General features: G+C 36.6%; 1 protein-coding gene across 1 annotated transcript in view; it reads right to left on the bottom strand.

Annotated features, from left to right (window-relative positions):
• The window catches only part of GABBR2 (gamma-aminobutyric acid type B receptor subunit 2), a 457,122-nt gene that overhangs the window by 114,612 nt on the left and 327,222 nt on the right, over positions 1 to 15,288 (bottom strand). Inside the window, exon 13 of the mRNA XM_062500339.1 lies at positions 13,342 to 13,464. Within this exon, the coding sequence (XP_062356323.1) occupies positions 13,342 to 13,464 (123 nt within the window). The remainder of the gene's footprint in view (positions 1 to 13,341; positions 13,465 to 15,288) is intronic.

Here is a 15,288-nt window from a genome sequence, read left to right as displayed (position 1 = left end):
CAGCACACAGAAAGAAATAACAGAGGGAATATCCAGCTTTTGTCAACCATAATCCAAACCACTGGTTGTTTCAATTATGTCTCTGACCAAATACCAGAACTGAAATATCAACAGTCAAGATACTGAATATATGTGTATGTACATATTAACACACATGCATAAATATACACGTACATCCATACACAACATACTGAAAATAAATATTTAGAGAAGCATTTTTTCACAAATATGTGCCTTTTCAAGCATCTAATTCTGAACAGATTAGAAGAGACTCTTCCACACTTGTAAGAATTACACAGTATTTCATTTGTTGATGAAAAAACAGACATAATGATTCCAAAATATAAGCAGGATATTTCCATAAATTAGAATTCTAGCTTTGTAAACTCTAATCTGATATAAAGTGATAAAGGAATTATCAACTGTATAGAAAGATTCTCAGATCTCTAAAATTCTCACTTGGGTCATAAATGCTTCATAAGAAAGCAACAGAAATAACTCAGAATCAATGGGAAGTGTTGAATAAAACAGTAATTCCCAAGAAATAACTATACCAATAACTAAAATCCAAAATGTTATTTGAGATAACCGATTCCTTTACAACACAGTCATAATAAGGACTATACATAACTATATGTAACTATGCATTATAGCAGAAATTACATGAGAAAAATTAGGATGGCTAATACAAGTTTTGAAGAACAAGTAGCTAAAAGGCAACAGTAAGGGTTTTTGAAAATGTACCCAAAAATCAAAAAAATGGATCCATGACATTGCTGTTAAGGTGAGAAGTAATGATGACAATAGAATGAAAACTCAGAATTTTTTGTCGAAAAACTGTTGAATGCCACCAAAAAAAACAACCCAATAACAACAACAAAAAAACCCCACAAAAAACCGACCAAAAAAAACCAAAGCAAAAAACCCCCCAAAAATAAAACAAAAACCCAAAGCAGAAAAAAAACCAAAACAAAAATACAAAAAAAGAGGGGTGCCAGGCACCTACAGCTGTGGAAATGGGGTATCTCTCTTTATGAGGATTCCTCATGCACTAGGAACTCACTCCATTTCCTCAAAATTAATTAGTAAGCATTTTTTTTAAGACTCAACTAAAAACCATTAAATCAGATCTTCCTGGGAAGCCTTACGCTGACTGTTCAGAAGTATGTCCATACCGACCTGTGTAGCTCATGGTTGATTCATAACTCTTTCTTTAAAGAAAAAAAAAAAAAGAAAAAAATTATTTGATTTGAGCAGTCTCAGTATTCTTAAAAAAAAAATAGAAGTGAGTACCTCTCTTGGGAAATTGTCCAATCTGCATCCATTTTTTTCACTTTTTCTTCTTACTTCTGACCAATGGTCACCTGCAGTGAGGTCATCACCAGTCTTTAGTAGCTGCCCAAGAGTGGGTAGTGATCTAAAGCTGAGCTGGCCTAAGCCACAAGTTTGCTGTCCTTTCACACAGCCAGTTTTATGAACGACCTGCACATTATGGTAGTAAAAGTGAGCATGAGGTAAGATTTATTAAGTGTGATAGCTCATGGAGACAGGCAGGAGGAAGCACTACAGAGGGTAGAGAAGTGAGGGAGGAAGGAATGCGCTTCCCAGAATAGAGCTGCTGAAGGTCTAAGAACAAAGACAGTTTGGAAAGTAGACTTCAGGGTGATTCAGGTCTTTAAAAAGCAAGATGGCCTCTGTTTTATAGCTTTACAAAATACATATGCAGCCAAAGTATTGCTAATGCATATTGGCCCCATAAATAATGTAGTTAACAACTATTATGTGTTTCTTCTCTTTTATCCAGGGAGAGAAGTCTATACAGGAGGGTATTTTAAAACAAAAATGCATAGGCATAAACACATTCTTCTGGATATTAATGCAGGAGACAGATAATTGAGAAGCAATTCTTTGCTTTTACACCGCCGAAATTTGTGAAAATCTGCAATTTTTATAGGAAAGTTCATTCTAGTGTTTGCCAGAGTCAGAATTTTTTTTCTCGCTTTTATATGAAATATACATTCAAATTTTAAAGTATGCTTATCAGAGATGAAACAATTTTACCCTCTAAAGCAAAACATTTTTACATACCAAAAATATAATCACATAAAAGCTTTGATTTACTACCATATGGGAAACTCCAGCAGAAAATGGCCCAAGGCACTTGAAGAAAATGTCCTGTGTTGGTACTAGCACTCTTTTAAAAAACAGTTTTCAAAATATGGCTGCATTGCTATGCTAGGGGAGGACACAGTTTTCAAGATTTGGGCACAAATAGAGTCCATTGCTCACAGATGCTGCTCTGTAAGAGAGCACAGTAGCAATCAGAAATCCAGCAGAAACAAACACAGAAGCAAAATGACCTGTACTGCATAGCCCTAAAGAGGATGGCTTTGTTCAAGGAAGCTCTTCCTCAGGCCCTCTGCTCACCAGCACGAAGTCTGGGTTAAGTCTGCAGCGCTCTGCCATCTGCTTATGGGCTGTGTGTGTGTCCTTGCTGTCCAGCCAGCTCTCCCTGTCTCCCCGGGTATGCTTACAAACAGAAGTGCTCCAATGGCACTTCACCTCGAAGGAAAAGTACATCAGTTCCTATCAAGTCTGAGCAGCACTGAAGTGGTTTTAGTGCAAAGCCAAGGTGCCTCTTTTGAGTGAGAGAGCATTACTTCATGGTCAAGCACTGCATAAAGATCTTGTGGCAGGTGACTCAGGGCTTGCTTTTCCAAATTGACAGCAGGACTAATCACTGCCATTAATCTGTTCCAGTACAATTTGCTGGCCAGAACTCAGGATATTCTAGGCAAATGGTACTACCTGTAACTACCTATCATATAAACTCAAGGCTTGCCTTCCCCACAAAGTTGTTTATGATTGAAAGAACGGTTTTAAAGAAGCACCAGGATACAATTGAGATTGTATCTTTTCAGAATCAGCCTATTTAAACATTTGAAGGAAAAAGAGAATATTCTTCGCCCAAAGAAGTATTAATAAAATTAGATAATTTGCTATCTTAAATACCTATTTTAATACAGAATTCTCTATTTTCAAGGATCGTGGAAAGATTTTTATTGGTCTCTACTGAAGCCTTAGCATATTTGTGGAGTAATTAATTATGGTTCTTTTCATAATTATCAGCACCTGGTTTTGGGCATAAGCATTAAAGTCTGTCTTTCTTTATGCAGTAGTTATGGTGGTTTCTTCCAGAAGACAAGACAGATGCTACAATACTAGAAAGGGTTGAACATTGAGTACCCAGGATAAAAATGCAGCAAGTACGATTAATCCATTACTAGAATGTTTTCTGGAAGTTTTTGCTCATCAGGTTTTGGTGATTGATGGAGACAAGTGTCTTCTTGTCTTTTTTTTCACTTCTGATATAAACAACTAAAATCACTGACACACAATATGAAGTTCAGGTAAAAATGTGTCCAGAGATCTCATAGAAACTTGTCTCTGAATAAAGAAGGTAAGCACGTGAGGAAAAGAGCTTCTATGACTTTGCTAATGTGGTGATACTTAACAAATGCTGAAATATCTTAAAGTCAGCTATGTTTCTAATTAGTAGGCAGTTCCTAACTGCCAAAAATATCACCATCCTATATCAACACTGTAGTCTTATAAATGAACATTAAATCAGTGTTAAATTTGACTCTGGCTTCAGTTTTTGGAGAAATAAATCTGAGTGATTGTATCCTATGTATTTGAAGTTTAAAGTGAAGAAGTGCCACGGAGTCGATCATATACTGAGCCTCCTTAGTGAATGAACAAAACTGTCACAGTGTCTTCTGCATGAAGCAGCCATGTATCCCTGACAGATGATGTGTCTGCTGCTTTTAATGATGGTTAAGTGGTGAATCATTCACTGTTGGTCTCACACAGCAATCTCAGCAGTGTTGCTATCATAAGTGGTAAATGGCTGCTTAGGTCTGTATGTATGTATTGACTTGTTGGCATTAGATATCTGACATCTGATTTCCTTTCCTACAATAGACTAATTCACTGAGGACTAGGGATTATGCCTTAAATCCCAAGGTGGTAACAATAATCTGGATTTCCACATGCAGCTGAAGGGATGGGTCCTATTGGGTACCTCTGGCAGCAGAGCCCTCAGAACTGGAGCAAATAGTGCAAAGTAGCAGTGACAGGCCAGAAATGTGACTATGTAACAGTAGCACAAGTAATTATACAACAAAACCCCTCCACTATCATGCTTCCATATTCCAGAATAATACTTCTACTCTAAGAACCATAATTCCATACTGAAGTCAGTGCTGCCCAACAGCACAAGCATGAAAATACCCAGACAAAAACACTGAGGTTAACTGAGTTCAAAACTTGTGAGGAGAGTAACAGAGTGGGCCATATGATGACAAGTGGAATTTGATTTCAGTAGCTGTAATGTCACTGTAAAAACAGTGGAACTACTTATATATTTTCTCCAAGTTGTAATTAGTTCATGGAAATGATCTGGGAATAGCTTTGACAGTGAAATCCAAAATTTTATTCAATGGTGTGCAACAGTGAAAAATAATACACTAAATATACGGAAGAGGATGAATAATAGATAAAACACATTACACAGATCTTCTAAAATATGCAATATTAGTCATCCTAACTAAAAGGATTGCTCTAGAGTTTCTATGTCACATGAAAAAAGAGCTTAATAAGATTGGGACTGTCTACCAAAGAAAAAAGAGGAAAATAAGGTTGTAAACACACAGATGCATAGTAATGCTTGGTGTTGCCAAAGGAGATGTGGAAGACTCAATTCTCTTCTTTTTCCCTAAAAGAAAAGTAATATATGTTCAATGAGACTGAAAAGCAACATTTCCAAAAATGAGAAAGGAAGTTCTTCACACTGTGTCTACTTAGCAATTACTCTGATCTGTGCAACGTTTGCCAGAGTCAAAACCCCCTGACATTTATGGGAGTAACAAAAGTGTTCAATTAGCGAGAGTGTAAGAGTTATGAGCTATACACAACTGCTCATTTCAAGTCACTACTCATTACGAATCACAGCTGAAATTTTCAAGTGTGACAGATGAACTTTCAGATGCATACTACGCATTTCTGGTGTCCACCTCTGAAAGTATTTGGGCCAGTCATTGTTTTAAATGAGATGCTGGACAAGAGGAGTTACAAGTCTGGCCAATGACAGTCGTTCCTACATTCCTGAGGTATGGAAGTACTGTTTTTTTGGGAGGCAGGACTAAAATTGGAATTGTTTACTGAAGAGGAATAAGTACCAGCAAGCCTCGTCTTGTTAAGTAGCTGTTGTTTAGCAGCAGCCATTCATCCTGCCGTTTTGGAACTGACCCTGCCCTATTTCCTTATTTTTGCCAATTTGATACATGTTTCCATAGGAACAGAAGCGGGACTAGCCACCAGCTGAGTCAATCTCAGCTGCTGGCTCCCGGCTCTCACGTTTTGTTCTGTTTCCTTGGAAACTGGTGTCAAATGAAAGAGAGAAGTAAACCAGCTTTTACTCTTTAGTATTTACTCTTTCCTTGGACCGGTGCTAGATCCTCTGGGCCAGTGGAAGGTTTACAGATGAATTTAATGGCCATTCATTTTCCTTCTCTCTGGAGCATCTGCCAGCCACTAGAGTGTCCTAGCAGATGCAAGTACGAGTTCTGTTTCAGCTACTCCTGGTGGGCCGCCTCCTTAGAGCTACAGTGGTAGGGTTTGAAAGCAGGCTACAGATTTCAGGAGACATTTGGCTCCCACAGTCTGTAATATTTCAAATTGGAAGGAAAGAAATTAAATTTATTTAAAAAATAGTAGGGGAAACAGATGGGCGTAACGATATTTAGAGAACAAATTGACTAACAAGCTCTGACCTGCATTAGGCTAAACACCCCCAGAAACTACTCCAGCCAATTAAATTCTTCATTTCACATTGCACATTTGACAGAGTTCTCTCTAATCCAGCTGTTAGCTGACTGAACAGCACAATGCAAACAAAACCCCATAAACACATCTCTTTCTGCAGAAAGAGAAAAGAACGTGATCAGATTTTTTTCAAAATGTCAAAGAATTTACAATAATCTGCTTGAGCACATGAATTTGAACCAGACATCTTCAGCAATTCCATACCTATGCAACTTCCATGTTATCATGTGAATAGTAACACCCCCCCACACCCCAGCCCACCCCACACTCCTCTGTGAATAATTTTGGACCAAAGTATTTTCCAGTCCCTTCAATAGCAGTTTTATTAATGAAAATGGATGTTAAAGATAAATATCTACATCCGTGAAGTTGAATCCAAATTTTCACATAACTTCCATTGAAAAAAATGTAGGGACAAAGCACTTTGACAAGACAGAAGTCTGTCCTAAGGAAATATTTTATATTTAATGGCCACAACTCTTACTGAGTTAACTAGTCCATCAGGGTATAGCCCACGCTCACATTGGACTTCACACATAATGTATACATTTTTCCTGAGTATTCTTTACATCCCATCTCAGTTATTTTTGCACAACTCTCACTGATCATTGACCTTGAATTACTATTGTAACTTTTCGACTAGTATATCTATATGTAGTTGAATTCATGTACAGGCCAAATAACAGCTCAGTAGTATTAATTTCTTCAGGTTTTTAGGAGCAGTCCCACAGAAAAGACAATCAGATACTCAGGAACAATATTTATTCCTCCAGTCCTGTTGTACTTACATCAATCTATTGAGGATATATTCAACATATCTGGGTGCTCAGAGAGCTGTGTCAAGCCAGCTGATTTTGTTCTCTGTTAGTTATTTAAATGAAAACTTTAGGCAGTTACAACTGTTTTATGCTAGGCTTTTCTGCTTTATTCAGAAACTGGTAAGATGAACTTAAATCTAGAATTCCATCTTCCTCTATATCAGAAAGAGTTTACATCACAAACAAGACAACATTTATTTTTACTGCTGCAGCTGCTATAAGGAAAGAGCATTTCACTTTATGTTAAGCTTCGCTATGTCTGTCCTGAATCCTTCACAGTCAGTCCTCATTTATATTTTCTGAAATAACTTGATATAACCTCTTCCACTGAACAATACAGGTACCAGCACAAAGACTGGGACTTGCCTGAAGGACTCTACTGGCTACATGCCTCCTTACGTGAAAATGAATTTTTATTTGTTTCTGAGTTCTGCTTCCTTTTTCTAAAGAACTTCATACCAATTTGAGGGCCTGTCTCTTATTCCATGTCTATTTCCTTTCTGTGAGAGCCTTTGATGACAGAAATTGATGACTCCTTTTTTTGAGACCTAGCTGGCTATGCCAGCTTCTGTTCATGTCTGCTGGCTTCTTCAAAGGACTTCACTAAGTTTTAATGACTTGTTCCTTCACAAGTGTGATGTCCACTCCTCCTCAGTGTAGCATATCAATTTCTAATCCTACTCCTGATTACAATTTTTATAAGTTGGCCTACTACATTAACTTACAAGTTTAAGGTTTCTACTCTGTCTTGAAAACATGGCAAGATATTTGCAACATCTTGCTTAGATATCAAAGCAGTCCTAGCTAATGATTGCACACTGTTGTCAGCATTTTGACAATTATTCTTTTGAATTGCTATAGAAAACCTGGAAGAATAGAATCTTTTTCCATTGATTTATTTCTGATCAGTTTCCCTATTCCTACCAGCAACTCCAGTCACTCCTCAGTGAGTTCATCAAAAGTTCTAGCACAGCAATCTCCACAAATCCTTCCACTAAGAATTTTGCTGAATGAAGCAGCAATGCAGTCATTTAATAGCTCTACATAGACTTATTTTCTGCAAGTAATGATCTTCTATTCTGCTTAAATATTATTCCCAAGATTCCGTGGAAAACTTGCAGCTACCAATATTTACAGAAAGATTTATTATTATTTTTCCATTCCTTGTAAGATGCTTTTTTAGGCTACTTTATTGTCTTCTACATTTAACTTACCAGACATTATGATCCTGTGTATTTTCCCTGTCTGGATATAATTTTATCTCTTTGAAGGATGTCTTCCTGCTGTTTTGTCATGCTGTGTCTTTTCTTTTTCAAGTGTTACTTGATGTGTGGCATGAATTCACTGTCTCTCACATATGAAGTTCTTAATACTCCCTAAACCACCTGCAAAGATTTAACTCTCTGCAGTTTTCTCTTTAGCCTCTGTTTAAGAGGCTTCTTCAATTTAATTTTCTTCTTCTTCTTTCTGAAGTTGAGTACCACTCTACAGACCTTTTTTTGGCTGTTGCTTCTTCAAAGCTATCAAAATTAAGCATGATTTATTTGTAGCTATGGAAAACTCTTTCGGATAGCAAGATTTTGGAAAAGATTCTGTGTGTTATTCAGAATTAAATAAAGGGTTATTCTCTGTGTGTGGGTTCTTTAATCTGTTGAGTTACGAATGAGTTAGTCTGAGCAGCACACATTTGTCCAGTTTAAATAGCTTTTTTTTTTCGGTTTTACAATGTTTATGAGTCCCTCAACAGATCAGTCAAAGCTGACCTTCTGGCTTGTGTAGTAATATGTGTCTGGCAGCATTGTTATACACTTGAATTTCAAAGGGATTCTGTCTCACTCAGTGAAATGATTAATTTGGTAATATGAATTGACTTTTCTTTAACACACTGCACTACTTACTCTGACACTAGCATGGCCTACTAATCTTTCCTGCATATTGGTATTTTTGTTATTGCAACATCCTCATATAAGGTTCCCTCATATTGGTTTCTGCATTTTACGTTTATATCGATGCTAGAAGCCCAAATAGGACATGCTCATTGACCCCTTTTTTTCTTCTGTGTCTTCTAAAATGGCATCTCATTCAGATTTTTTCCTCTATTTCACATATATTACCATCCTAGGAAAAATTAGGGTGAAACCTTAAATACTGGTATTCCAGATACCAGAATGAAGTTTATTTTTAAATATTGATAGTGTTATCATAAGAATGCAGAAAAGGAAACATCACAGAAATAACTACTTAATTGGTACTAAAATGTCAAGGAATGCAAATGCTGCTGCCCTGGATAAATGTTTTAAAATTTTACAAGAAATACTGGCATCCAGTATGCAAGGTACAATTTTCATTGCATATAATGCTAATGCAAGATCTTTTTACCACGGGAATTACAAAAGGTAGTCCATTTCCCCTAAAAGTTATTATTTATTAAACACTATCACTGTCTACTTTCCAAGGCCACAGAGATCCAACCTGTTTCATAGATATTTGTGTTGGGAGAAGATAAGCCAGTCAGAGGTCCTCAAGCTGAACTCTAGAGTAAAAGAGTTACTACATCATAGAACCACAGAATATTCTGAGTTGCAAGGGACCCACAAGGACCACCAAGTCCAGCTTGTAAGTGAATGGACCATACAGGGGCTGAACACATGGCCTTGTCATTATTAGTGCCATGCTCTGACTAGCTGAGCTAATTACGAACAAGAGGTGAATGTGAGTGCATGTGTACACATGGACCCTTTCAACTGTACTAAGTACGTAATTGAATTATGATATGGCTATTGCACAGATTCCACTTTCTAAAGAATTTTGCTATTTCAAACTGTGGTTTCATTCCAGCACAGCTGAACAACTGTAATTAGAGTGAGCTGGTTTCCTAAGTATTTTTTGTTTTGTGGCTGGATTCTCTTCAGCTAAGAGTGAAGCTCCCCTGTAGCAGGTAATTTAAAATATCTGTATTTAGATAAAGGGATAAACTCACTCTGTGACCCTTCTCTTAGAGGAGACTCTACCAGAACTTCTCCTCCTCACAGCTGGCTGTTTCCAGCAAATCTGTTGCGGTCCTATGTCCTTAAGAGATATATCTGCTCAAATTTGTCAGATTTGACTGAAACAGACAAAGTTTGTTAGGCAGTAGGAAAAAAGAATCACAAAGAGCATCCTAGCACATATACACTGCCTTCTTAAGAAAAGAGATCAAAAAGCAAAAAATGGTAGAGCCTTGCAAAACTCTTCTACAGCCACATCCACAGGAGCACCATAATTCCTCATGGGAAGTAGAGCCCAAGAGCCCAGCCAGTGAGAGAGTGAAGGAAGGATGCACTCCAGTTCACATGACTGGGAGAAACTTAGTCTAGCAGGAACCTAACTCAGATCTGAGCATAACGGCAGAGCATTTTGATTATGACAAAAAAGAAGGTGAATCATGATTAAAAAAGCAAATTCATAGTTCAGCCTAGGAAGAACTTAGTGAGAAAGAAAAGGATAGGTCTCTCCACTGGTCTGAAAAATTAGCAAAAGGAGAAATGTTACAGTCAGTGCAATTAGGCAAACAGATGAATAGAGGTAACATTATGGATTAATTCCCTTTTTTTTAACACTGCTGCTTGAAGTTGAGAAGCCCTTTGTGTTGCCAAATGTTTTTGCCTTATGTGAAAATCAAGCCTACAGCACTCTTAGGAAATGTACAGAAGGACATAGTTACAACTCTTCTGCAGATCAACACACACTTAGGGAAGCTTTGTCATTGTCCCTGCCTTGTCTTTAACATCTTTGCTTTTATCCAGCAGCTTTATTGTCCATATACCATAAACTACTTCCCTTACTGATGTCTGGAGGATCTGGATGCTTTATGGTTCTGTCATTAAAGCTTTTAACATGGTGTCTTATGGCAGCCATAGACATGCTTTTCCTAAAGAAACCATACCTGTGGGGTCAGGATGCCAGAAACTGCACTGAAAACTGACACACCCAACATCCCTTACAATTTCTGCCTTCTGTAATGACCAGAAAGTCTCAAGAAATGCCTTCAACTTCTCTTTGTGTTTTCAGATTTAGACTGCCTAGCCTCAATTTATAGGACTGCATGGACTTTGCAAACAACTCCAGAAAAGGAGCCTGGATTTTTAAGTTCTGGGCTTAAGAACTCTTTAAAAAAGTTCTTGATAATTTACTGCTGTTCCTTCATTAAAATGAACTGTTTTGTGAATAACAGTGAACAGCACAGGATATTACCCAGTCTTTAGGCTTCTTCTCTTGGTTCCTTTGATTGACGTGTTTATGAAGACACAACTAACTAACCTGATAGAAGCCAAATGCAGAACTATCACGTAGGAAGCTGATGAGTATTCCTAAACAGAACTCAAATGGTTCATTAGCTAGAATGACTGATTGCATTCATGACTTTGGAGCCTACATTTAGTTTAATCTTTATCACTTGGATTAGCATCAACTGACAGAAATAATCCCTTTAAAATAATTTCACAGAATCAAGTGGGACAAGAAATATCCTCTACAAAATACTCCTGAAATACAACAGAAACTTTCAACCAGCAGTGTTTAGTATGTGGCAAGTATTTTTCAAACACAGAAAAGATAATATGTGCTCAATCAAACTCAACTAAAGAATTCACCGTTACACTTTAAAAACCTAAAAAATAAAAAAAACCCATAATAATAGCAACAACAACATCAACAACAACAATAGCAGCAAAGACAATTGTCATTTACTTTTACACAGGAATTTTTGAGACCTAAAGAGATGTGCTTCAGGAAAGCAAACTGCAATTCACCTCACTGCTTTTATAGTAACATACTTTATGCACATACAATAGTTTAATGACTATATTTGCTAGCATGATACTTTTATTTCCTTCCCACCCCAAGTCCATTAGCTTAAAAAACGTTCTGCACAACTTACAGTAATAGCTAAGAGCTCTAACAGTAAGTTCAAGTCAAAAGGATCAAAATATCAAACATTTTCACGTGTGCATTTGGTGAATGTCACTTTCCATGGGATTATATAATTCCAGGAGAATTTCAGTTCTTATGCAAAGTTCAGGCAACTGGTGTGCAGCCCCATGGTCTGGAAAGCCCCAGATGTGGAAAAAAACACACTAAGTTTTTAATGTTATACATTAGATGATCAAAGAATTTACACTGAAAAGTTCAGATGGAAATTGTAATCATTTAAAACTACAGTAAACATTGTTTTTCAAAGATATGGTCTTTATGGTTTAACTTCACAGTTACTGCTGCTGTCTATGGATATTATACTCAAGTGAATCTAGTAAGACTAAATAACAGGATCTTTAGTTTAAACCAAAGTAAAAAGTAAAATTACTTCTATCTGAGATTATTTTAATTTGATTTTGTGACTGTCATAATAGGTTTGGGTTTAGATGAACAGACAAAATGTTAACAATACTGACAACTGAAATATCACTTACAATACAATTGGAGCAAAATGAAGTAAACAAGGCTCTCAACAAGCTTCTATGGCTTCAAGCTATACAGACATAGGCCAGAAGTTTTTCCAGAAGAAAAATTTCAGTTATGTTTTCTATTTTTTTATTGACAACTGTATTACCTGGGAAGTCTTTTAAACTCTAATGAATGACTGAGACAAATCTTTTCAGACTCTAAAATTATTTCCTCAAAGAGATCACTGGCAGCTTAAGAGGCATTTTTCTAGGGTATCTTAACACAAATGATACTAAAAAAGTAAAATCCTCTCCTAACAAAATTTCAGAACTACACTGCAAAGTAAGAACAAAGTAAAAGCAGTGGAGAAAAATGGTATATATTTTCTTGCAAACGTTAACATCAGAAAAGAAAACTACTGTTCTTTTTCTTACTGGTTGCCAAATATTGGAGAAGAGACTAGCACTTTTAGATTGTCCTCATATGGCCTAGTTTTCAGATATCACCGGTTTCCATATTGAAGGCAAAAAAACTCTAAAACAATGCAAAATCTACATACAGATAGATGGTTTTTTCCTAGGTATGAATTGTTGCTGCCATGTTTCTTGCTGTCAGTTTGTCCAGAAAGGTCTACTTCAGCTCCACTTCTAGAAACCAACCAGAGTGTTGGAAAGTGTCTACAAGCTGGCATAAAGCTATTACCTCCTGGCTATCAAAATTGCTCGTGTGACCTTTCTGGGAATATCATTAAAAGAGGAACAATCAGTATGGGTGCACGCACAAATTACTGCAAATAAATATAGCGGTAGGTAACATCATTCCTGACTATCTCCACAAAGAATGCATTCTAAACAACGACCTCTCCTGCACTTATCTTGAATGAGCTCTTACTGAAATCCACTAATGGGTTCTGATAATCTATTATTTATTGCAATAGGCTCTAATAGAGAGTCTTCGCAGAGGACTCTCCTGTGTTTACAACCCTTGCAAATAAAATGTCTCACAAGTGACAGAAATGTGGCATCTCCAACTACATACACAATTTATTTTGGTTGCAGTTGTTTCTTCTCTATTTGGTTTTAAAAACTGGAACCCTTCCTTCCCCAAAATACACAACTTGCTTTCATTTTACCTAATGCATCTTTAGCTTAATCTTATGGAAAACTGTAGATAACTGATATTCAACTATAAGTATTACTTGGCCTTGAGGACATACCTCCATGTTATACTTTTCCACTGTCCTCCTCAAAGGATCCACAACCTGCCAGCAAATCAGGATGCAAAGATCAATCAGTAGCATCCCTCCAACTATCCCCAGTAGCTTCTGGTCTTTAATGATCTGGAGAGACAAAAAAAAAAAAAAAAAAAAAAAAGAAAAAGAAAAGAAAAAAAGAAAAAAGAAGCAGGGAGATTCCCATGAGCCACAGACAGACCCTGTAGAGTTTTATTCCTATATAGGGAGAAAAACACAGGTTGCTAATAATAAAAGTTTTTAACAATAAACAAAGAAAAGAAATATAGAAAGATGAAAGCAAGACAAATTATTTTAGTTCATTTCATGGTTATTAGAAGTATCTGAAGTGCTTTCTAAAAAGACTTTGGGAGGACTTTTAAACATTTATATTGAAGCCCAGGTTTAATATTAACTCCTGGAAAATGAGAAAAATATATTCTAGGGAGCCACTGCTGTGTTTATGCATAAAAATGTGGAAAATGTTCATCAGTCTCTCAGAGTAGCAGGCATTGAGGTAGTTTTCACTAAGATTTAGTGCTCACTCTTTCATAACCTTCTTGGATGTGGAAAACACAGAAGCCATCAAAAGTTTATTTTGGAGGTTTTCTGTCTCTGTGTGTTTAATATTTGTTGCTGTTAACCCAGGGAGCAGGAAGGAATGATGCATTTTTTCTGTGTTAGAAAAGTCAGAGGCCTTAATGCACATCCAGTGTAAAATATGCTTTTAATTTTGCTTGGGATTTAGGTTCAAAAAAGAAAAACAAGAGTTGCTGATAAAAATAACAATCCAAATCATGTATTAGAGACTTTTATAAATGCATGCAATCCCTATGACATTTCTACTGTTGTACACATAGCAACATAGAAAAAATACACTTCAATTTCATTATTTCAGTTGCAAAGTTGTAAGCATGTGGAAATATCAGGCTTAAATTAGTTTTATTTCAGAGCTCTTGAGTCTATGGTCATGGTTTCTTAATTAATATTTACCCCTATTACTAAGAACACTCATCCAATAGTCGAAAGTTATTGCTAAATTGCTTTAACCTGGAGAAGTACACATTTTTTTTACCAAGTTTTCATTCTGGGAAACAGTTGACTTAATCCGAATGAAATATTCGAAAATATTAACCCTGAGAAGCTTAATAAAGTTGTGGTTATTTTCATTCAATTTGATGAAATTATTAGGATTTTGAAAGTGCATTAAAAAGCCAGAAGTGTCTGCTAATCTTAATAGGGGCAAGGTTAGTATTCCTGTATAGAATAAATAGTATTTGCATTACATTCTTATCAAGCTGAAGGAAATGATAAAAATGACAAAAATTTGAAAAAATGTAAGAAGAACTTTAGAAAGTCTGGTTTTCACACTGCTTGGTGTGATACATTTCTATTTTGAAAGATGTTTGGGCAACATTGTGCACCAGTTTTTGCCAATCTGATATTTTATTTTGTAGAAAATTTGGAACAAACTAAGAGTAAGATAAAGACTAGAAATCAGAATGAGCTGAAGGAGCTGATAGATTATTTCCATTTCCTAAGACCAGTTATGTAATTCCATGTAGCTGCCATTGCCATAAAGGACTGGAAGGTGATGCTTTCCACATGTTTGTGGCAGCAATGAAGCAGAACACCCATCTCAGGAGAGACAGCACAGGCATGTCTGGAGAGGGCAGGTGAAGGGGGAGGGTGCAGCTTTCATGGTGATATGTCTTGCTGCTGGATGATTTGGCAAGGAGAACTTTGCAAGCAAAATGTGCCTTGGTGTGTTGTGCAGGGGGAGGAAGACTGTTGATATGTGTTTCTTCATTAAGATAAAATGAAAACAGGTAATAAGCAAAGATTGTCAGACACAGTTTGGTCCCTTGTCTTTGGGGAAACGGAACTCTGTCTGACCTTTTAGCTGTTTATCAAGTGGCAATCAAAGCTGTA

This window comes from Cinclus cinclus, chromosome 1, assembly GCF_963662255.1.
Source record: "Cinclus cinclus chromosome 1, bCinCin1.1, whole genome shotgun sequence".
NCBI classification, from domain to species: domain Eukaryota; kingdom Metazoa; phylum Chordata; class Aves; order Passeriformes; family Cinclidae; genus Cinclus; species Cinclus cinclus.
The sequence above is the reverse complement of the archived record's forward strand: the minus strand, read 5'-3'. Positions and strand labels throughout refer to the sequence as shown.